Source organism: Rhagoletis zephyria, unplaced genomic scaffold (assembly GCF_001687245.7).
Source record: "Rhagoletis zephyria isolate East Lansing unplaced genomic scaffold, Rhagoletis_zephyria_1.1 Rzeph_scaffold_01171, whole genome shotgun sequence".
NCBI classification, from domain to species: Eukaryota; Metazoa; Arthropoda; class Insecta; order Diptera; family Tephritidae; genus Rhagoletis; species Rhagoletis zephyria.
In genome coordinates this window covers 30,252-55,290 of record NW_016158255.1, presented here as the reverse complement: position 1 = coordinate 55,290, position 25,039 = coordinate 30,252, and the positions used below count along the sequence as shown (strand labels likewise).

The window sequence follows — 25,039 nt, the reverse complement described above, 5'->3', positions numbered from 1 at the left end:
AAATTAACTGCTGCTTTCGTGGATATTGCAACACACGGAATAGATGTAAGGACACAGCTATAAGAGCCAGCGCACACCACAGACTTTATCGGCCGCCTATTTAAATGATAGGGCACGCTTGACATATGTACATGAAGATGTATGGAGGTGCGCACATTACACCAGCTTAATCGCTCTGACCAATAGGTTGAGGTGCAATGGAAAGACTAGCGAGCACATCCAAATTGGCGGCCGATAAAGTCCGTGGTGTGCGATGGATCTAATCCATTATAAACAAGAAATATTGCTGTTATATTTTCATTTTTATGATTTTTATTCATGTGATTAGCAGTGGCAAAAATGTATATATAAAATACGTATATTTATATTAAAAATTAAGTGATCAGTTATGAAACATATAAATCTTTACATGTTCTGTTAAAAAATATCTAAAATAACAAGCGATAATCCCCAAGTTCTATATCGTAGCAGTGGCCACATTGCGTGTTTGTCACAGACACGGTTTATGTCAAAAATTTTGAAGTGAAACTACCTTCTAAAAATTATTGTATCATGGGTCGGCATACTAGCACATTCAAACGATTCAATAAGTGGGACTGTGTGCATTGCTCAGCTGGCGCTCTTCGGATGTGAAACACACATTTGCTCAGAGCGCGCACAGCATTCTTTAGGGGTGGCTCACAAGCACGAATATGTTCCACTCTCAAACCAAATCGTGGTTGCCTCAACTAAGATTTGGTAACTATGACTAAACCATGTGTTGAAAGAAAGCTTATCTGCATTAGCAGAGCTTAATAATATCCTTTTATGAACCATACGTTAAGTTGAATGGAATTTGTAGAAATATGCTTCAAAGAAATATTTATTAGTATTAACCAAACCCTTCAACTAAATTAACGATTTGTTACAACCTATGTAGATGAAGATTAGATTTAGTTATAATTACCAACCCATGGTAATAGTTCCCAATCCTTGGTAACAGTTCCCAAATATTGTCAAAATTCGGGAACTAAATATCTTTAGTTGTCGAAACTAATCCTTTTTCTCAGTGTACATACATAGTACTAGAGCTTTAAAAAGAATCGACGGCAACGCCGCACAGTATCTGAGAGTGGCAGGAAGTCCTAATTTCGAAATGTGTAGAAATATGTGTCCAACTAAGGGGTTGACTCGATTCTAAACATGTCTAGTAACAGGTTTTAAGGAATGTCGATCGCTGCGCTAGGTAGAGAAAGAAAAGTGTGTGCTATGACATACACAGAATTGTTTGTCTCAGTTTTTCTATCACCGCGAGTTGTTTCGGTGCGCACATAGTTATTTAAAAATATAAAGTTTGATGCCAACCGGGGGTTTTCAGTGGATATATAATTCATGTGAATTATAATTTGAAGGTGTTTATTTAGGCAAGGAAAAAGCAAAGCTGTATACTTCCAGCAGATATTGACCTGGGCTTTCGCCGACTGTTCCTGTTTCATCGTTGTTTTTTAGGAAATTCTTACCACCACATACATATGTATTATTTACTTTAGTAACTAACTTATGTAAATATGTACGTATTTTTTATGCTTAATACAACAAACACAACACAACAAACATCGAGTAAATTTTTATTTGTGCCAAACTGAAACTTTTTTTCCAATAATAAACGGTTAGCTGATTCAAGTCTACAGCAAGTTCACAAAATTAATTGACAACTTGTATCAACCAAAGCATTGTTTATATTTGCTCAACAATGATTTTATTCAACTAACGATATTGTCCAATCAAGGCAGTCGTTTTGTAATTATTAACAAATATACATTTGTCCCAACTAGAAGTCCTAAGTAAATTGCAGACTTTCGTGAACTATATATTTGTTTCGCCATATCCAACTATGCCACTTGATCACTATAACCAAATCTTGGTTATTATAAATAAACCTTTTTCTGGGTGTATATGATTTTTTAGGTACACAGTCCAACAAATTTTAAAATTTGTTTCTGCAATCGAAAAACCTCTTAAGTTTTTGAAAGAGCACTTAATGCGGTGACCAATTTCGCTGCAATTTTTACACTGCAAGCCAGGGCTTTGATGTTTGAGCAAAAGTTACTTCTTTTAAAAAGTTAAATGTCATACGTTTTTAATTCACGCATTAAAAGATTTTTGTTAAAATTTATCAATAAACAATGCCCAAAATTCAAATAATAAAATTTAATGTAATGCGTAAAATGTGGCTTAAAAAATAAAATAAAGAAACATTTGTGAGTTCAGGAAATGTAAACAATTGGGGTTCATAAGGTATCACAACTAGTCATATTGTTATGATGTCATGAATTTTTTAAGGTCATTTTTTAAGTGAATCGGAGCACGACAAAACTTAAACGTTTTAAAATTGATGACTATATGAGAATATGATTGCTGTGACCTTGTGAATTCCCTAAATACAAATACAGCCCCATTCTTAATACTCCCGGGGAGTTTGTTCTCCGGGAATTCGTTTCTCCCGAGAAAGAAATCCTCCAATAATTAACTCCCAGGGAGTAGCATTTTCACCGAAAATTTGGGAGGAGGAAATTCGAACTTCGAAAAAGCTGTTTGACACTCTTTTGACAGCTCAACTCCGCCATTTAATATAAAAAATCCTCAGGGAAGTTTTATTCATGATAGAAGAAAGGGAAAAGAGAGAAAACTCCCAGGGAGTTCTGTTCAGAATCGGCCTGATAGTTTAGTTGCCATGCATACGTTCACTCGAAGAAAATTTACAATGGAAATTTGACAAGTTTTTGCAGCTGATAAAAGAATGTAGTAAAAAAATATATAAATGCGTAAAATGTTATTATTCATTTAATGGAAATGTAGAAAGCACAATGTAATGACGATCTATCACTTCTCCCACTCCTAACTATGACACTGGCTAAGGGCCAATTTCAGATGAGCAATTTAAGAGCTGACTAGAAAATCTTCATTTTTAGTTTAAATATTTAAACTGTATTTAAATGACCAATGTCGGCTATTCAAATATGAAAAATCCAACCCTGATTTCGAATACGAATTCACAATTACATAACTTAAATGCCAAGTAATTTTGATCAGAAATTTGCCCTGTGTCAGTGATCAAATTGGACTTTAGTGCATTATTTGCGTTGCTGCCGGAATAATTTAACAAATCATTATTCAAAAAGCATTTAAAAAAATAACACTAAACCAGACTCTATTACAACCGAAAAGCTCTTTTCGGTGTTATTCTTTTTCATGCTCTTTGTCCTGGGAATCGGAACCTTAGCAGCACTGCAAAGTACAGTCGTTACAATTCTTTGCGATCAGTTTAAGTTGAAAAAATTCTGGTTGGTTTCGTTGGCTGTAACAATAATAGGATTTGGCGTCGGCATAACGTATGTGACCCCGGTGAGTTCTAGTTCAACGCCTGTTTTACATACATACATGCATACGAATATGTATATGTAGTATTCATAACATATTCATTGATATTTTTTCATAACAGGGTGGACAATGGATTTTAAATCTTGTGGACTATTTTGCTGGAACTTTTATTGTATTCTCTCTCTCAGTTTTTGAAGTTATCGGCATTACTTGGTTCTATGGTAAGTAGATACTAAGACGCAACACTAATAGTTTCTATAGACCTATAGATAGGGCCGGGCATCCGACCTCTCTGAGCGAGTATTGAATTTGGCGCCTTTTTATAATGCAGTGCACCAGTCAGGAAAAGCAAACGCACAGAAACATAAAATTTTTCTATATTGGTATTCAGCTAACTCTTTGATAAGAATTAAAAAAGCTTAGTTTTTCGAAACTCTACTTTTTTCAATTTTAGTTGGGAAACTGCGTCACTAGCAGCTACACAAAACACCGCGGCAGAAAATATCACTCAAACGTAATACAATATATTGCACAGTCTTCGAATTCCTTTTAATTTGTTTTAAATCTAATAAGATGTCCCATTAGCAGATAGTTAAGGAAATAATGGAATTGAGGCAACACCTGTCCTCTGTAAACTACACACTACAAAAAACATATATATGTACATTTTTTCAGCAAAGGCAATAGTGGCGTATACGCTATCCAAAAATCCAGAATTACTCATAAGAAATGTTTTCGGAAAAAATCTAAATCGTGACTCCTTTATGTGTAAAGGTAATGAAACCGTACAACCTTCTTTCCAAGTTTTGGTTAGGTTTTTGAAAGCAAGTTCTCGTAAGACATTTTTTCGGAAAAAATATAAATCGTGACTCCTTTATGTGAGAGAGTAATGAAACCGTCCAACCTTCTTCCCAAATTTTGGTTAGGTTTTTGAAAGAAAGTTCCTGTAAGACGGCCACACCATTCGTAGGGTTGCCAGATTTTTTATGCGCAAAATCAGTACGTTAGACTGTTTTTTGCTAAAAGAATCAGTACTTTTCAGTACATTTTTATTTAAGCAAAATTATGAATGTAAGTAACAGATATTACTTTAAAGTGCCAGAGAACTTGTTTTTAACACCATTTTGGTATATAAATAGAATATAGTTCATAAAAAATAAAAGTGTTACTCATTTTAACATCAGTGTTGATATCATTGTAAACAGAGGCCAATAAATTATTTTATATTTATGAGATTTTTGAATAGCAATAATGAGATCATATCCATCTTCAGTGTTTAAATAGTCAAAGAATTCTATAAATTTCATTTTAAAATTACTTTTAATTTGAAGTTCACTTTAAACAATTTGACAATGTTATTGTGGCTTATTAACATTTTTATTTTTAATATTTTTCTTTAGCTTTGTACCACGATTGTTTATTAGGAAAAATTGAAAAAGCAACAAAGTCTAAGCGGTAGAAGTTATAGCAGCTATTTTGGAGATCACCACATCTCCTCATCAGCCTTCTTTTTTGTTCTAGACTTGAGCAGGGATCGAACCTGCGTAATCGATGTTCAAAGTCAGAAGCGTTAACCACTGAGCTATGTACATCCCGTAAACTCTTGTTGCAAATTCTTTTTCCTTATTCAACCAACTACTATCAAGTGCAGCTGATTTGCCGCTATTTAAACTCGACAGCGTGGTTGTTGTTGTCAATTCTATACATCCATTTGCTTATTTGCTTTTTTGTATAGTTTCAGGCAGGCTCTTCCTAAACTATGTATTTGTCAATGTTATTGTGGCTTGTTAACATTTTATTTTTAATATTTTTATTGAGCTTTGTACCACGATTGTTTATTAGGAAAAATTGAAAAAGCAACAAAGTCTAAGCGGTAGAAGTTATAGCAGCTATTTTGGAGATCACCACATCTCCTCATCAGCCTTCTTTTTTGGACTTCAGCAGGGATCGAACCTGCGAATTCGATGTTCAAAGTCAGAAGCGTTAACCACTGAGCTATGTACATCCCGTAAACTCTTGTTGCTAATTCATTTTCCTTATTCAACCAACTACTATCAAGTGCAGCTGATTTGCCGCTATTTAAACTCGACAGCGTGGTTGTTGTTGTCAATTCTATACATCCATTTGCTTATTTGCTTTTTTGTATAGTTTCAGGCAGGCTCTTCCTAAACTATGTATTTGTCAATGTTATTGTGGCTTATTAACATTTTTATTTTTAATATTTTTCTTGAGCTTGGTACCACGATTTTTTATTAGGAAAATTGAAAAAGCAACAAAGTCTAAGCGGTAGAAGTTATAGCACTATTTCGGAGATCACCACATCTCCTCATCAGACTTCTTTTTTCTAGACTTCAGCAGGGATCGAACCTGCGAATTCGATGTTCAAAGTCAGAAGCGTTAACCACTGAGCTATGTACATCCCGTAAACTCTTGTTGCTAATTCATTTTCCTTATTCAACCAACTACTATCAAGTGCAGCTGATTTGCCGCTATTTAAACTCGACAGCGTGGTTGTTGTTGTCAATTCTATACATCCATTTGCTTATTTGCTTTTTTGTATAGTTTCAGGCAGGCTCTTCCTAAACTATGTATTTGTCAATGTTATTGTGGCTTGTTAACATTTTATTTTTAATATTTTTATTGAGCTTTGTACCACGATTGTTTATTAGGAAAAATTGAAAAAGCAACAAAGTCTAAGCGGTAGAAGTTATAGCACTATTTCGGAGATCACCACATCTCCTCATCAGACTTCTTTTTTTTTCTAGATTTCAGCAGGGATCGAACCTGCGTAATCGATGTTCAAAGTCCGAAGCGTTTAACCACTGAGCTATGAATTAGCAACAAGAGTTTACGGGATGTACATAGCTCAGTGGTTAACGCTTCTGACTTTGAACATCGATTACGCAGGTTCGATCCCTGCTGAAATCTAGAAAAAAAAAGAAGTCTGATGAGGAGATGTGGTGATCTCCGAAATAGCTGCTATAACTTCTATCGCTTAGACTTTGTTGCTTTTTCAATCTTTCCTAATAAACAATCGTGGTACAAAGCTCAAGAAAAATATCAAAAATAAAAAATTTTAATTAGAAGCCGATTTCTCTCTTTTCGCCAGGAAGGAAACTTTATACCATGATAAAAACATAGCAAGGTAGAACCGTTCTCTCAATTTGTCGGCCATGATTTTTTTTTGAAGTTTGCCAACATTTTAAAATCATATAAAAGTAAAAATAAAAAATTGAAATTGTTCGAAATTGTTGTTGCTTGAGATTGAAAATGAAAATGTGTGTGTGAGTTTGTGAGTAAATTTAAAAATTAAATTGTTTGGAAACGTCAAGAATTTCAAAAGTGACTCTCAGCGGTTCTACCTTACTATATTTTTATCATGCTATATACTTAAGATCCTCTCAGTTGCTTCGTTTGAGTGTGGTATTGAAAGAAAACTAAATTACATATTTCTTTCAAACTGAGGAAAAGTACCACTATTCAAGGACTTCATCTATATTTCTTCATGGCTTAAATTATTTTTTTCAACTACGCAAAAACTTTGAAGGACTGAGAATTCGCTAAAAAGTGTATCTAACTCTATGTCACGCATGCACAACTCTTTAACAATGTCAGTAAATTGTGAAAAAATAATTGTAAGTTATAGGAAAATTTGTTGTTATTAAGCTGAAAGTTATTTTCGAGTTAACTAACAACACACGACAAAAAATCGTCAGCCTTCTTTTTGAATAACTTAAGCTGCATCATAATATTATTATCGCAACTGGCATGTAACGACCCGGCGATATGCCCGTAAAATGATTGATCTTTTTGTTGTATTAATTTCTTGGGCATATCAAACATTATCTGAAACATGTCAACTATAATTAAATTATTTTCTTCTTACTTTTTACAGTACAGTTTAAGGAAGCTCCAACGTTATGTAAAAACCTTAAGAAAATCCTAAATTATTTTGTTTGAATTAATAATTCAGTAAAAATCAGTAAAACATTTTAAAAATCAGGACATTAGCGTACTGATTGAAGAAATTAATTAAATCAGTACAAGAGTTGAAAAATCAGTACTGTACTGATAAAATCAGTACGTCAGGAAACCGTACCAATTCGCATTGAACTGGCCAAATTAAGAGAGTTTATAAAAGAAAAAAGAAGACGATCTATCTGCCACTGATTTATGGTCTGATTCAAGGCGAATTTATACAAGGTGGTGTTGATGGCGAATTTAGATTTTCGCCGCGGTACTTATTAATGTCAAAATGATGTGTTTGTTGCAAACAAGGCGAATTCATATTACAACTAACACACTATTTTGACATTAAAAAGTACCGCGGCGAAAATCTAAATTCGCCATCAACACCACCTTGTATAAATTCGCCTTTGTCTGATTATGGCAACGTAACGTAACTTATGGCTCTCTTAAAAATTCTGTTAAATGGGTGTTGCTTATAATTGAACAGCCGAAACTTAACGTAACTTAATGCCACGTCGAAATCTGGTTCATTTTGATTCTCTAAGTTCTACGTTCAGTTAAATTGAGTTAAGTTACCATAATCAGGCATAATCATTTTGACAAAATACGCAGTTTCAAGGCGAATTTATACAAGGTGGTGTTGTCCAATCAGCTGATTTCTTCTTCTTTCCTTCGCCTCACATGTATTTTGTTTTTGCTTTTACTGATTTGACAGCATTCCCCTGAATAGCAACAACAAAATACATGTAAACTTTGAGGCGAATTGAGATTTGACATTTTGCCCCTGATACAAAATACATGTGGTTGTTGTTTGTTGTATTCTTGCTACCACCTTGTATAAATTCGCCTTGCGCAGTTTTATCCTCTTGAGTAGACATGGGCACTTTCTTGCCCGCGAACAGGGTTGCGTGATTTCAAATCCTTTTTGATTTAAAATCCGCCTTTAATTAACAAATATATTTGATTTGTGAATTGGTTTGTTGACCAAATAAAAAATAAAATTTATTTGTAATTTGATTTGTCAACCAAATAAGAAATACAATTTAGTTGTGATTTGCTTGGTCAAGCAAATAAAAGATAAGTTTTATTTGTGATTTGCTTGGTCAAGTAAATAAAAGATAAGTTTTATTTGTGATTTGCTTGGCAAATAAGAAATAAAATATATTTGTGATTTGCTTGGTCACCGAAATAAGAAATCAAATTGATTTGTGATTTGATTTGTAGAGCGAATCAATTGGATTCGTGATTTTTTAGCTAAATATAACTTTTTTATGCAGCACAAATGCGATATTCAAGTATCTTCCAACTTCGAGTTCCACGAAAATCTTCGGGATTTTCGGAATTGCTTCGAGATTTTTGGGGTTCTCGTGACTACTTGGGGATTTTTGTGACTAATTCGGAGTTTTTGGAACTCCTTCGGGTTTTTCGAGACTTCTTCAGGTTTTTCAGGATTTTGGGACTAATTCGGTAGTGTTGAGTTCGAGTTTTTCGAGCCTGCTTCGAGAATTTCGGGTTTCTCGGGATCTTAGAAACTACTTCGGGATTTTTGGAACCAATTTGGAATTTTTGGGGTTTTTCGAAACTATTTCGAGATTTTCGGGATTCTCAAGAATATATCGGGATCTTCGGGATTATTTCGGGATCGTTGGACTATTTCGAGATTTGTTCGGGATTTTCGGGACTATTCTGGGTTTTCCGAGACTACTTCGCGATTTACGGGGCTCTCGGGACTATATTGGGATCTTCGGGATTACGTCGGGACTATTTCGGATTTTTCGAGACTACTTCGAGATTTTCAGGAATTTTTTCGACTATTTCCGAGACAACTTGGAAATTTTCGGTGTTCTCGGGAATATATCGGTATTTTTGGGACTAATGCGGGGTTTTTGCGACCACTTTGAGATTTTCTATGTCTCGGGAATATATTGGGATTTTTTGGACTATTTCGGTACTTTTGGACTATTTCGGGATTTTCGAGATTTCTTCGGGATTTTCAGGACTATTCCGGGGTTTTCGAAACTACTTGGAGATTTTCGGGGTTCTCGGACCTATATCAGGGTCTTCGGGACTAATTCGGTATTTTTGTGACCAATTAGGAATTTTTGGGACTATTTCGGGTTTTTCGAGACTACTTCCGAGGTTTCTCGGAGAAGTCTAGAGAAACCCGAAATAGTTCCAAAGGTAGATCCCGATTTAGAGCCGAGAATCCCGAGAATCTCTTAAAACCCGAAATCGTTTCAAAAATTCCGAATTGGTACCAACAATCCCGAAATAGTCCCATAAATCCCGATATATTCCCGTGAAAACCGAAAATATTGAAGTTGTCCCAAAAATTACGAAATAGTCCGAAAAATCCTGAAAATCTCGGAGTAGTCTCGAAAAACCCGAAATAGTTCCAAAAATTCCCAAAATAGCACAAAAACCTCGAAGTAGTCCCGAAGATCCCGATATATTCACGTGAACCCCGAAAATCTCGAAACCCCCGAAATAGTCCCAAAAATTCCGATATATTCCCGAGAAACGCGAAACCCTCGGAAGTAGTCTCGAAAATCCCGAAATAGTCCCCAAAATTGCTAATTGGTCCAAAAAATACCGAAGTAGTCCCAAACATCCCGATATAGTCCCGAGAGCCTCGAAAAATCCAGAAAAGTCCTGAAAATACCGTAGAAATCTCGAATTAGTCCAGCAATCCCGAAACAGTCCCAAAAATTCCGAAATAGTCCCAAAAATCCTGAAAATCTCCAGGTAGTGTCGAAAAACCCGAAATAGTCCCAGAAATCCCAAAGCAGTCCAGAAGGTCCCGATGTCGTACCGAGACTCCTGAAAATCTCGAAGTAGTTTCGAAATAGTCTCAAGAATGCCGAGAAAATCTCCAAAATCTAGAAGTTATCCCAAAAATTCGAAAATACTCCCAAAAATCCCGATATAGTTCCAAAAATTCCTAATTGGTTCCAAAAACATCGAAGTAGTCACGAAGATCCCGATATAGACCCAAGGACCCCGAAAATCTCGAAGTAGTCCCGAAAAACACGGAATAGCCCCGAAAATCCCGAAATAGTTCAAAAATACCAAAATAGTCCCAAAAATCCCGATATATTCCCGAGAAACCCGAAATTCTCGAAGTAGTTCGACAAACCCGAAATAGTCCCAAAAACTCCGAATTGGTCCCAAAAATCCCTGAGATCCCGAAATAGCCCCAAGAGCATCGAAAACCTCGAATTAGTCTCGAAAAACAGGAAATAGTACCAAAAAACCCAAAATCCCGAAATAGTCCAAAAATCCCGAAAACCCCCGAAAGAAAATCCCGAAGAAATAGTCCCAAAAATACGGAATTAGTCCCAAAATCCTGAAAATCCAGAGAAAGTCTTGAAAATTTCAAAATAGTCTCAAATATCCCGAAGTAGTTGCGTTGCCTAAAAGGGTATTATTTAGCTGAAAAATCACAAATCAATGATTCGCTCTACAAATCAAATCACAAACCAATTTGATTTCTGATTTGGAGGCGATTTAAATAAATTTTATTTCTTATTTGTTCGACGAATCAAATCACAAATAAATTTGATTCCTTATTTGGTTGACCAAGCAAATCACAAATATATTTTATTTCTTATCTGCTTGACGAATCAAATCACAAATAAAATTTATTTTTTATTTGGTTGACGTTCAAATCACAAACAAAACTTATCTTTTATTTGGTTGACCAAGCAAATCACAAATAAAATTTATTTAGGATTTGATGCGGCTTTCAATTCAGAAATAAATTTGATTTATGGATTTGTGATTTGACTAAATCAAAATCACGCAACCCTGCCCGCGAAGCAGCGAAAGTGCGAGCGCGGGCTAGAGAAAGGGAAAAGCAGTTTACGGGAGGAAGGGTATGAAATAGAGCTGTAGCAAACCGTATGTATTCGTTACTGAGTAACGAATACAACCCCTGACTCTAAGTACCGAATCGTTACTCACATAATAATCTCGTTACTCGCATGTTCCGTATATGCACCATCATCGTGAATTAATACAACACAACATATTATGCGGTAACCAGTGTTGTGAGTAATTCCTCAAAACGTGAGGAATTTCGGGTGCGCTTGAGTATTTTTTGAGGATTTTGATTTTGAGGATTTTTTGAGGAATTTTCTCTCGATATATTTGCAGATAACAAATGCAACCATGTTTTACACATCAGATTTGTTAAATCGCTCAGCAAATTTTTGAACAAAAAGCTTTCCGAAGTTTTAAATATAAAGAGCGAAATACACTACATAAGCGGCTTGTCAAACATTCTTCAAACCTACTTTTCCCATTTCGCCATACACCATGCAAACATGACTTGTTCAAGTAAAGAATTTTAGTTTTCTTCCGGTTCACAATGTAAAAGGGTTTGGTTTTCTTCGATTTTTATCTCTTGCATCCTCATTCGGTAAAAATTCCGTTGCAAATAAGGCGATTTTATCATACACAACGTAAGCGGTTTGATCAAACGTCAACATGGGGGCCAGAAAATCAAACAATTTTGATTTTTGTTCACATTTCTCGGCTTGTCAAACCTTCAAACACCACCATACGACATAAATAGCTTTAAGGAAAGGGATATTTCGCTTGGTTTGTCAAGCCGCTTGTGTGGTGTTTTTCGCTCTTAAGCACATCTGCATTTGCTGCTAAATATTTTATTTATTTATTTCAAGTCTTTGAATACAAATATTCTTACAGACTGCGTATAAAATCTAAAACTATGTAGAATTAATGCTAAATTAAAACTAACATACAAATAAGATGGAGTGAACGGGCAATTAATGGCTATTGGTGTATCTGGGAAAAGAATTGACGTAGATAGTTGATTGAAGTGGCACTAGGTTGCAAGAAATCAACATCTAAGGCATTGAAGACCGAATTTAATTCTGCACAAGTACGAAATATAGGAGAATTTGCACCATAGTTGGTTCTGGAGAAACCAATATTAAAAAATTCAGAATAACGAAGTATTCTGGACGGGACATTGAACGCGATTTTATCTAGAAGGGTGGGGCAATCGATCGACCCATTTATGAGTTTGACAACAAAAGAGCAGGCTAAAAAAGATCTCCTATTTTCAAGGGTATCTAGGCTGATTAGCAGGCACCGAGAGTGATAAGAGGGCAATGGTACAGAAAAGTTTAAAGATCGGAGAGCAAACCGAAGAAAAACTTTTTGAACGCGCTCTAAGCGGTAGGATAGAGTCTTACTGTAAGGCCTCCAGATAAAAGATGCGTATTCTAACATTGATCTGACAAACGCACAAAACAGAACTTTATGTGTGTAAGGATCTGTGAATGCTGAACAATTTCGTCGAATAAATGCTAACTTTGAGTACGAACTTGAAAGTTAACTTGGAATCAAATACAACGCCGAGGTCTTTCATTTCAGCTACGGACTGTAAAGCTGAACCAGCGATACAATACGACGTATGCAAAGTATTTGTGTGTTTAGCAAACGTCACATGAAAGCATTTATTAATGTTAAGCATCAACTGATTTTTACAACACCAACCATGAAGTCTGTCCAATTCAGATTGCAAATTAGCAGAGTCTAATGAATTTTTGATGGATGCAAATATTTTGAGATCGTCAGCATATAGCAGGAAATTGGCGAAGCTAAAACAGGACCCAATGTCGTTTATAAAGAGAACAAAGAATAGGGGTCCAAGTATGCTTCCTTGAGGAACACCAGAAGAAGCAAAAAAGGCTGCGAAATAGCATTGTCAACAACAACAAAGCATTTCCTATTAGATTAATATGATTTAATTCAGGATAGAAATGCCGAATGAAAACCAAGTGAGGCCAGCTTCGACAGAAGTATACGGTGTGATACTTTGTCGAAGGCTTTCGAGAAATCAGTATAGATCGTATCTATCTGGAATTTATTTTGAATTGCGGAAATGCAGTAATCTGTGAAAATAGCAAGATTGGTAACTGTCGAACGGTTAGAGACGAACCTATGTTTATTTATGGAAATAAGGTTTTTTACAGCAAAAGATAGCTTACTGTTTACTACTATCTCAAATAATTTGGAAACTGAAGATAATTTTGACATTGGTCGATAATTACGGACGTCATTTTTATTCCCACTTTTAAAAATAGGAGTTACTAGTGTATGTTTCCAGTCTTCCAAAAAAGTTCCGGAGGCCAAAGATAAATTAAATATAAAAGAGCTGAGAAACCGTCTGAATCCGTTTGAGACGATGGCTTAAGAGTTCCAATGCCTCTAAAAACATCCTCAATAGCAAAGCTTAAAAAGCCGAAATTGAGCACCGAGTCATTCGGACAATATGTGTTCATAATGTCCAAATCAGAGTCGTTGACGAAATTAGAGCGGAAAAATTCCGCGAAAAGATTAGCCGAGAGTTGGCAGTAAGAGTGTTATAAAAAACGTTGGTTGGGATTGATGAGCAGGACTTTCTTGAGTCAATAAAACTCCAAAAAGATTTGGGATTTGAGATAATGTCGGCTTCAAAATTGTAAATATAGTTTCGATATAGAAACTTATTTAAACAATTAAATTCATTTAGAAAATTCCGGTACTTTAGCAAATGTGTGGGATCTTTAGATGATTTGTACATCTTGCAGAATTTATTCTTCAAATTCTTAAGACGTTTCAAGCGTTTAGTATACCACGGTAATTTATACAACCTTTTTTTTAGAACGGGAGTGTACTGCAAACACAGCTTATATAAAATTGACTTAAAAATACTGTAACACGAAGCCACATCACTGTCAAGGAAAATATCAGTCCAATCTATGTTTAATAAATCATTGTTCAAAGAAGAAAAATCACAGGCTTTATAATTGAACTTGGCACTAAGATCATCTGGTAGAGTAGTAAATTTATAGAACTCCAACTCAAGGTTGAGAGGGACGTGATGCATTACTGTTGGAGAGATTGGATCGATAGATTCCGATACAGTGAAGTTTACATTGGTACTAATAAACACTTAATCCAAGAGCCTATTAAGTTTATTAAAAACACTATTGATTTGAAGTAAGCCTATACTAAGCAAACTATCAATGACGTAGATCTCGGCTGAAGAGTTCACATTTGATGCCTTTAAGTCAACTGAATCAGGCTTTGAGGACCAATTTAGACGACATAAATTAAGATCGCCACAAACGCAAACATGGTTATCTCCAACTGTGTCCAAGACCAGCGAAACAATATTATCAGTATGTGCGAAGTAAAGACTATCAGGGCTGTTTGGCGGAACGTATGAGGCACAAATGTATAGAAGTTCAGAGGAGCCATGTACACACACACAAAGCTGATCAAGAAGAGAGTCAGTATTAGCGAGCGTTACCAACGACGCTTTAAGCCCACGTTGAACAACTATAAGCACACCACCACCTCTAGAACAACCCGTTTTAGCAGAGTCTCGGTCTTTACGATACTGTCAAAAAAGTTGTCATTCAGCCATGATTCGACTAAAACATAAATATCGTAATCTAAGTGAGTGGTTAACATTCGCACCACCGAACATTTTGTACGAAGGCCAGAAACATTTTGGTAATATATTTTTAGACGTTTTTCACCATGATTCTGCAATACTGCTTTCTGCATAGGACTTAAGTACCTCCTTCCACATTCAACGGTTGTTGAAAAAACTTGAAAGGACGAACTTTTACTTCTGCTGGCCAAAGATCCGAATTAAGCAAGGTGTCGTAAAGCGTCGATGGAAATCCCAATTTAAAATTAACCCATCTCAATGAATCCTCAGAGACATCCCCCTTGACGAGTCTATAGCAGGAGATAGTGCTTGAATCAGTAGATGAATGCTTTGACACATACGCTTTGATATTATCTGCAGTGACTGAAGGCTTGAAAGAAGATAAATGTAGCCATTTCAATCTTGGCGCTACATCTAATTCAGCAGTATTATTGCGACCAACAATGATGGCATGTGGCTTTGATTTCTTGCTGGGTTTTTTGGTAAACATACTTGCAGAGTCAAAAACAGCAGTATCAGCGGTAGCAGAGGAAATATTATTATGCTCAGCCACACAAGCAGAGTTAGCGACATCAGCATAAGAAGCAGGCGCTGAGATAGAGGCCTCACAATCAGCAGTAGAGTTACGTTGTTCACTCATTTGAGCCGCCTTAACAGGCGCACCGCTCAGTTCACTTACGGACGAGCTGGAATGATTGTCAGCAGGAAAAGCAGGAACGAGGGTATCAGCAGGCAACGAAGAAGATGATGATGAGTTAATTTTTTGAGTAGCATCAGACAGAGTAGAAGACGAAGAGTGTTTTTGCATAGTTTTATTTTTCGTACTTTTCACATTTTTATTACGGCACTCGCATGCATTTACACACAAACGAAGATCTTTAACCTCAGCAGTGAGCAACGCAAAGGCAGAGGCAATATCTTCGGACTGACGTTTATGCATGGCTTTGATTTCTGATTTCATCTCATCTGTTTTGTTTATCAAGAGCTGTTTGTCTGTATGAAGAGCACTAATCATTTGCATTGCACGAGCATACTCAGACTTAAAAGCAGCAAGTTCACTACATAATGTAGCCAGAGAGATTTGCGAACTATTCTCATTACGCATTGTTTTCGTATGTTGACATCGCATTCTCAATTACTTGTGCCGAGGTATGCGAGTTAGTTGCGTTTGTTGACATCACATTCTCATTTGCGCTATCCACATTAGGCATTGTTTTCGCATTATCTAGACTGCGTTTATACACGGAAACTTTTGTCGACGCGATTTTTCACATTCCCTTTTGGTGTTGCTCGTTTCATTTACACACGGCGATTTTTGTGTGTGCAATTGTTGTTGTCAACTGTGAACCGCTAATTCAATTTACACAGACGAACGAGAGCACAAAGCGTGTTGCCCGAGCACGAGCAACTCGGTGCCCCTCTCCTTTCCTCGTCGTGCTCTCTCCTACAAACGTCGAGTTGCGGCAACAACGAATTATACGAGTGAGTATCGTTTGTTAATACCACATTCTCATCTACAGGAGGAGGTGTGCGGAGAGATTTGCGACGAACATCGGGATTTTGCAAAAATAATGATTTGCCGAGCTAAGTAGGAATTCCACATCGGCTGACGTGACACCAACACATCCCAAATGAAAAAAGTCATTGCACTTGGCACATTGCACTTTTGCTTTAGCACTTCTTTCGACTCTTTGACCAGAAACACAGGGCATATTAATTTAATAATTAGTTTTTGTTTTAGTTTTATTTTTATTTTATTTTATTTTTTTTTTAGCAATTTAGCTTAAAGAAGAAAGTCACTGTCTTGATCGCCTTAAGTTAAGCGTGCATTAGCTTTGGCCCTTTAATAGGCCAAACAAGCCCGAAACACATAAAAAATCGCGGAGCGCAGCCAAAACACGCCCGCTTTCATTCGTATCTCATCGCCGTATTTATTATGTTATCGATAATTTTTTTGATTCCATCGTTATATTTCCAACTTATGTATTTTGAACTTACAAAATCTCGGTAACGAATGGAGAGAACACGCATTGTTCGATCATAAGGATATTCATACTGATTCTTCATTAGATCCAGAAAATTGTAGGAAAAAAGTTTTTGAATTAAAAGATTCTTCAGGTTCATATAAGTTTCCCAATTAAAAAAAAATATATATATCTGCATTGCTAATAAAGCCCCTTTCTAATGCTTCAGTAGAACGTATACTTAGTAGTTTAAAATGTGTAGGACTGACTTGAGGACAAGATTGATCACTGATATAGTTGCAGCAATATTATATACAATATTATATACCAAGACATAAAAAACAACGGTGATATTTTGTTTGAACCGCAAGAACAAATGTACCAATTGAATTGGAGAATGTCATTAATTTTTATACTAAGTACCTGTAAATAGTATGCAGTACACAATACACATATCTCTAATAAGAAAATATTGAGTAATTAGTCCGGATTCTGAGGATTTTTCATTTGTTTTGGAGGAGTTTGGTATTTGTTTTTGTGGCAACACTGAGAATTTCACAATACAAGGGTCTATCGTGCATCGTACGAATTCATAATAGGGGGGTTAGTCTCTTCATAGGACATGTTCGAACAAAAGCGAACAGTTCATTCCATATGAAGTGATCGAAAGTGGTATTAGTCGCATGTTCCTTTGCGATTGCTCCCGGAGTCATCCCGGATTAGTCGCATTTTTTGCAGGGTTGTTTCAATTTAACGTTTTGTATTTTACAGGCAAAACAACTCTTATATAGAAATATTTAGATCTAATTGGGCGCCCTCAAATGTGCTCGCATTTTTTGTTAATGTTTGCACTTTTTCCTCTATATTTCGCCTTTTGTTTGCCCTTTCTCTTTTCGTGTTCGATTCCAAAATAAAGGCCAAGGGTGAACAAATTTTTGTTTGTTTATTAAAATGTCACATTCTTGTAAGACAAAAAAGGCACATTCCCTACCCTTTGATGTTTTGTCAGGAGTAAATCAGATAAGTGATATTCCCCAAATTGAGCAAGTGGCCTGGCGGTCTAGCAAAAATTGGTTGCTTGAGCTGACCTGCTCTTTTGCTAGACTGCCAGGCCACTTGCTCACTTTGGTGAATACCATTATAGTTGCTTAAGAGGACAATATTATGAATCGCGTGAGCTAGACACGGACAAGAAGGCAAAAACATGCTCCTTTGCACCGGAGAAGGGCCACATTTTTTGGATGAAACGAAATCACCACTAGTTAAATTTTGTACTTTAATTGTCGAAAGTGAGCAATTGTTCAGTGCAGCCGGCCTTATATACGAGCCTCTAAGAAATCGCCTTATGGGAGAAAAGGCAACAAAATCACATTTTCTGAAATTTAATATGCCCCTTTTGAACTTTGACTAATAGATTAAAACACTGCATAGGTTAAGCACTGGTTCAATGTTATAATAATTTATAAAACGATGAATTTGTTAATTATAGCTTTTTTTAGTGTTATTCCTAACATTAGCATTCGCATTCGTATTCGCGAATGTGAAAGATATGACATTCGAAATATCTCTAATGCATACATATGTACATATATTATTTATTTAGGGCTTCGCAACTTTTGTGATGACGTGGAATTCATGACCAACCGTAAAGTATCAATTTACTGGCGCCTTTGTTGGGGTATAATAACTCCAATACTTTTGGCGGTAATATTTATTTATTCCCTTGTGGTTATGGAACCGTTAACTTATGCAACATGGTCATATCCTACTTCTGTTGAAAGTAAGTATAACATCTGGATATATGTACATACAAAATAATAATAAGGGTATTCATCAAACCTTATAAATACATTATAAACCGTATAAACTTTTAATTGTGTAAACCTTATAAATTAACGGTCAAAATTTGTATAGAAGCTCGTTTACACATTTCGAGATCCGCATACAAATTTTGCACGCAAATCTAGTTCAATTTATTATCCGTTCCGTTTTGTTTTATTCACTGATAATTTGGCCGCACAGTTTGGTAGCAGTGACAAATGAATTCATACACAAACAGACATTGTGCCTTTTAACTCGCTTCAAATAAATCGCCTTTATGTTAGATATTTATTTAAACGAATATTTTCTCGTCTAAATATAATTATTTCGCATTTAGTGAGGTCATTTCTAAAATTTCTTAATCCTCGTGCTAGTAGTATAAAATTACTGATACAGATAACAGAGTGCTTAAATTTATAAGAATATCTGCTTGATAAAGTTATCGGTTTAGATGAATACCACTAATATCACACACTGAATAAATTTATCTATTTTCAGCTTTAACTTTTTTTAACTTCACCGTTTTGTTTTTATACATAAATACATACATACATATATATTAATGAAATTAAATACAAAAATCTAATTAGCATTCCTTTACAGTTTCTGGTTGGGTGTTACTTGTGATAGGCTTTCTCCAATTTCCCCTATGGGGTGTTTGGTATTTATCTACACACAAAGATATCTCTTTTGGAAAGGTAGTGATGAAAAATAAAATTATGTTTATATCATCGTTGTTAATGACAAATACGAAAATTTTTAATACAACAAAATGTACATCAAACCATTTTATATTTAAAGGCAATTCTTACATACGGCAGGGCTTGGTCTAAAACCTCAGAAAGGTGATATGGTTTTGTTAATGCATAAAAAAATCGCGCGCATAACGGTATTATACTTAGTATTGACCTAAACAAAGCTGGTCGTGTTTAATGTTGTCAGTTTACTTATAAATGCCGGGTAACTTGTCAGAATGTCACAAAATTCGACAACGGTCCGGCAACACAAGAATAGGTAAATTGTTAAAAACATGATGCAAGGCGAATTCATAAAAAGTATTGTTACCGGCTGGCGGCTGGTTTCAAGCCCAATTGTGCTGATTGTCAAAATGATTTATTTGTTGTACTTTTTTATGTCCTTATTCATAAAAAATTAAAATAGCTTTAAAGAGCTTTCTGAAGTTACTTTGCATACAAATTTTCTATTTATGAAACACCTTGTATGAACTCGCCTTGACATTATGCCTAGCTGATCAAAAGTACTTTACATTTCAAATACCAGAATTCAAAACAAATGCTAGAACGCCATTAGTTTATTCCATTGTAGAAAAAAAGAAGGTAGTTTCACTTAATGACATATTAGCCATTTGACTTTCGCTGGGATTATGAAATTTTCATCAAAATCTAGCTACCAGATTGAAAATTATAATAAATTTTTTTTCTGAAAAGAATTTGATCGACAGCAAAAAATAAAATAATTCCTTAAAATAATAAAAAGAAAAATGAGTTGCGCAGAAATATAAAATAACATTGCAGGGAACACGGTACAATTTTTTTTTAACTTCCAGCGCTTCTAAGATATCCGTACGTACATATGTTCTCAACATTTTGCTACCATAGATCATTAGCGAGAACAAGACCATACTCTCCAAAAGTGCAGTGCCGCGAAATGAAAGCTAATGAAAAACTGTGTTGGTCAAAACATAGAAAAGGAATGAATTTTTCTTGCAGCCTCCAACTTGGAGAACGCTTGTGAAACGAATAATACGTATTTTCTTTCATAAAAAAAAAAATCACTCATATCTTGTATGAAGAAAAATGCCTAGAGCCGTCAGCAAAAATTATTAAAAATGAACGCAATTTCCTAGCCACTTCAAATTTGTACACTGTTATACTAAAATTGAATGTGCTATAAAACTGCATACCAGAAAATTTCTTAGAAAATCTGAGTAAAAAGTTTAAAATTTTGAACAAATTCGTTAAATTTTCCTTAATTTTGTATGCAGAAAGCGTGTGTGAAGAGTAAACTTTTGACAACAATAAGGTGAATAAAAATTCAGTAGCTCATGAGGCTAGTAAAATTTTTGACAAATGAATACAAAATTTTGACAATCGCAAAGATTGTTGATGTGTGTAAGTTTTCGTTAAATAAAAGCTTAAATTGATAAATTGCAATCAACGATGGTAGATTTGTTCTTAAAATATTAATTTCATAAATATGCGGTTATCAAAAATTTACTGCTGTCAAAAAATATTTCATTTCACACAGCAGATTGGCAAAACTGTCTCACCATAGTAAAATAATTATTCAACAGCTTTCCCCATAGAACTTTGTTACCGATTCACACACGCCCAGACTGAAACTTTGATTTATATGATTTTCTCTGTAGCATGTAGCCATACTTTAGTACAAAAATAACAAAAAAATTATAGCTTACAAAACTTTGTGAATATTNTTATTCAACAGCTTTCCCCATAGAAGTTTGTTACCGATTCACACACGCCCAGACTGAAACTTTGATTTATATGATTTTCTCTGTAGCATGTAGCCATACCTTAGTACAAAAATAACAAAAAAATTATAGCTTACAAAACTTTGTGAATATTAAAAAAAAAGAAGGGTGTACGCAGATATAATGGAGTGAGCGTACATACAGATAAATTTTCAGTTTGGGGTAGAGGTGAGAAATACCATAAACGTAAGCAGATATGCCATTATCCGTTGTATTTCGAAGTAAAATTCCATTCTTTTTATGTACATATTCATACTAGACTTGGTTGGATTCGTCTAGGTTAGGTTAGGTTAGGTCGGAGTGGCTGCCCGCGCAGAGCGCGGAGCACACGTGGGCTGGAAAAGTCCGTTGTGATACCACTGGCCGAAGCCATTTTTTCTTACCCTTCCTTAGTAATTGAACCATCGAGTGCGTTTTATATAGCACAAAAAGTCGAGGACGTTCGCCGAGTTCAAATCGGCTAAGCAATCTAGAAAGTACTTGTCGAAGAATTGGTTGCGCGCGTTGGCCAGGGCGGGACAATGGCAGAGATAGTGCTCAACGGTCTCCATCTCTTCCTCGTCTCTGCAACTGCGACAAAAATCGTTGGTGGGGTATCCTAGCCTTTTTCCGTGTGTGCCCATCAGGCAGTGCCCGGTGATTACCCCGACTACTAATCTGAGAGAGGAGCGGTCCAGCCGGGTAAGAGCTATCGATCGCTTTACATTAATATTTCGNAGAGAGGAGCGGTCCAGCCGGGTAAGAGCTATGGATCGCTTTACATTAATATTTCTCCAAATTTGCCTGGTAGTATGGCAGCCCATCTAATATTTACCTCCTCGACGAGTTCCGCCTTTATTCTGTGTTTGCAGGAGGTTAGAGGTATGCCCGCATTCTGAGCAGAATTGACTTCAGATATTTCCGCCCCTCCTAGCCAGCTCGTCGGCTAGGCAGTGGTCAAGAATGTCCCTGTGTCCAGGGACGGGACCCATACAATAGTCAAGGAGCATTTTAATGCCAGCAGGTTGAGAATCTTCCTGCATTCTATGGCTACTTTGGACGTTGTTCCGTTAGAGTTGAGAGATTTGATAGCAGCCTGGCTGTCAGAATAGATAGCAGTAGGCCGTCCTGTAGGGGCGGAGGTAGGGCTGGGACTATCCGCATATTCGAATATCCGGATATCCATGCGGATTATCCGTTGACACGAATAAAATCCGGATAGTATGGATATGCAGTTAATATTCGCTTGTGCAATTATTCGGATATCCGGATTTACGAAGATCCGGTTAATATTCGTATTTTCGGATATCCAAAAAAAAATCAACAAACTGATTAATATTCTCATTTTCGTTGTTGGTGTTTTCGACAGGGTAGGAGTGTGATGTAAACTGAAACGAAAACCGGTGTCCAAAGCAAATTTGTCAAGAGATGACGGAAAATCTTTCCACAATACATCAAACTGATTACTGAGTTAAGCACACGATAGAGTGAATTAGCTCTTGACGGACTTGAAGTTGACCGTTTGTTTTGTATCGTTTTGTCACAATATAAACAAATGGCACTATTCTTGTCATCACTTTTTTAGAAATACTACAATTAGTAAAGCATTCACCACGACCAAAAGTACAGTAACAGCTTTCATTATTCCGTCCATGATATTTTAAAGCCATGAAAAAACTCTCGCGGTCAATTTTATATTTTTTTTTTCATTTTTACGAAACGATACTTTAATTTCCCAATACCTGGCGCTCATGCATATGAAGTAGCAAGTTTTCTATACGCATAAATTTGTTTTTTGAACTTTTTAATTCGTTCCAAAGTAGAATTTTGAAAATTTAAAAATTTATACATACGATTTTGTGCATAGAAATAGAAAACTTGTTACTACACATTTATTAGCGCCTGGTATTGGGAAATGAAAATATCGTTTTGATAATGAAAAATCCGGATATTCGGATAGCCAAATATTGGCTGCGTTTCTTTATACATTCCGGATAATCCCATTTCACAGCCGGAATAAACAGAATGCTTTTGAGATATACGTCAACATATCATCAGGAACGTTCTTAAGAATAAATAAACAAAAAAGTGTAGTCCAAAAGTTCAGAATGAATAAAGAAATTCAGCCATTATCTTAGCTTCCAGAGTAACCGGATTTTTCATTTAGGTATCCGTATATTCGAATATTCGGGTAATCCGGATAGTTGAAAAATCCGGATGAAGTTCCCAGCCCTAGGCGGAGGTTATGAGCCACCGAGCATGGATTCATCTAAGAAGACTAAAATATTTACACCCATTAACTGTGAAAGAAATTCCCATCTCGCAATTCCCTAATTTATTTTTAAATATTAACAATAGGGTAACGGTGCTAGCAACATCCGTCAATTAGTTGTTTATTGAAACTACCTTCTGTTTTATCATGGTTTATTTTAGACTTGTTTTGGGTCTCTGACCCAAATATGCCCTTAGTTTTTTCTTTCAAATTGCCTTTCGCTTTATTTCCATCGTGGCTATCCTCGACGTTAATTTGATTTTACTATGATAAAAAGTATATACATACGTACATAGATAGGGGATTTTCAAGACATCTTAAGCGTCGCAATGTCCAAGTCATAACATTTTTCAATGTAATAAAAATGGTTGTAGGGGACTTACAGTCTATAATAAGAGACAATTATACACATAGAATATATGTACATATGTATGTTTTTATTTTCTACCAATTTAAAAACTGCTTGATGTACATATGTAGTTAACCCGTAATCCTCTAAAAATTTATTTTATGTTGATAAGTTTTACAAATTTTAAAATCTTTAAAACGTCTTGTGAATCCCCTAATAAAGCTGGATTTAATATCATGGATAGCTCTTAAATCAAATAAAGATTTTGCTACACATTAAAAGCTAATTTTTGTGAAAATTTAAGTTTTCGATAGGAATTCTCGAAGTGGCTAACAGAGTATTAAAACGTGTTTTGCATTGATAACGACGATATACAACTATAATTACAATTGTATTTAAGTAAAAATATTTCCTTCCACCAACTTAGACAATCAAAAAGGGCGTAACACCTAGTCCAAAGTGGGGTCCGGCAGATCCAAAGATACACGCAGAATGGCTACTGCACAAGCAGCGCTTGGGTTATTTACGCGAAGAAGAGCGCACCAAAAAGGGACTGAGCAACTTTAGGCAGAACTTTTATTACCTGCTCGGTATTTCTAAGTAAGGTTAGACTAAGGTCATATGTATTTTGAATTTTTTCATTCATTCTAACTTAAAGATATACATACATACAATACTTACGTATGTATTATCGTCCATATAGTAGTTTGTATGGGGATCTATTTTTATGCTTTTGTCAAGTACTTTGTACAAAGAAGTCATGTATGCTTAATCTCACCTAATTAGAATTTAACTACTGTGAAATAAGTAAGTGGTTTTAATTACGCAGTAGCAATAAAAGTCAACTTGAAAGAATTGCAGAACCGACAAAGCTGGTAAGTAATCTTTATAGTACTCATAAATTCAGAACTTTACGCATGGTAATGTACCCAACAAGCATTTCAGTAAATGTTTTTAAAAATAACTTTAAGTAAGTTTGCTATAATAAGCGTTAAATAAGCGTTTTTAATATTCAGTTTATTTAAAGCTTTTTCAAATGAACCTTTATTAAGTGTTGAGAGCGGATGTTTATAAATCACCTACACTTAAAAATGAAATGCAAATGCCAACGGTATGAAGCTGTAAATATAACATTTTTTCAATTGTAAGTGCGTGTTTACGTTTTTTAAATGTATTTTAATCATAATTATTAGAAGAAAAAATATAATAAATAAATAATAAGGTGAAAAGGAGAGTGGCCTAAACATAAAGAAATTATAAGTTTTCTTAAGGAGAGTGAAGTCCGCGGAGAACAAATTGAACATAACGTTACTTCCAATCAAGGACCGCTGCGCTAATC

The 25,039-nt window shown here is 35.4% G+C and overlaps 1 protein-coding gene across 1 annotated transcript in view; it reads left to right on the top strand.

The window, feature by feature from the left end:
- LOC108363032 (sodium-dependent nutrient amino acid transporter 1-like) overlaps positions 1 to 24,465 on the top strand; it is a 117,695-nt gene extending 93,230 nt beyond the window's left edge. Inside the window, exons 9-13 of the mRNA XM_017616231.1 lie at positions 3,208 to 3,384; positions 3,482 to 3,581; positions 18,371 to 18,547; positions 19,192 to 19,286; positions 24,128 to 24,465. Of these exons, the coding sequence (XP_017471720.1) occupies positions 3,208 to 3,384; positions 3,482 to 3,581; positions 18,371 to 18,547; positions 19,192 to 19,286; positions 24,128 to 24,304 (726 nt within the window). The 3' untranslated portion in view covers positions 24,305 to 24,465. The remainder of the gene's footprint in view (positions 1 to 3,207; positions 3,385 to 3,481; positions 3,582 to 18,370; positions 18,548 to 19,191; positions 19,287 to 24,127) is intronic.
- The last annotated feature ends 574 nt before the right edge of the window (positions 24,466 to 25,039 follow it).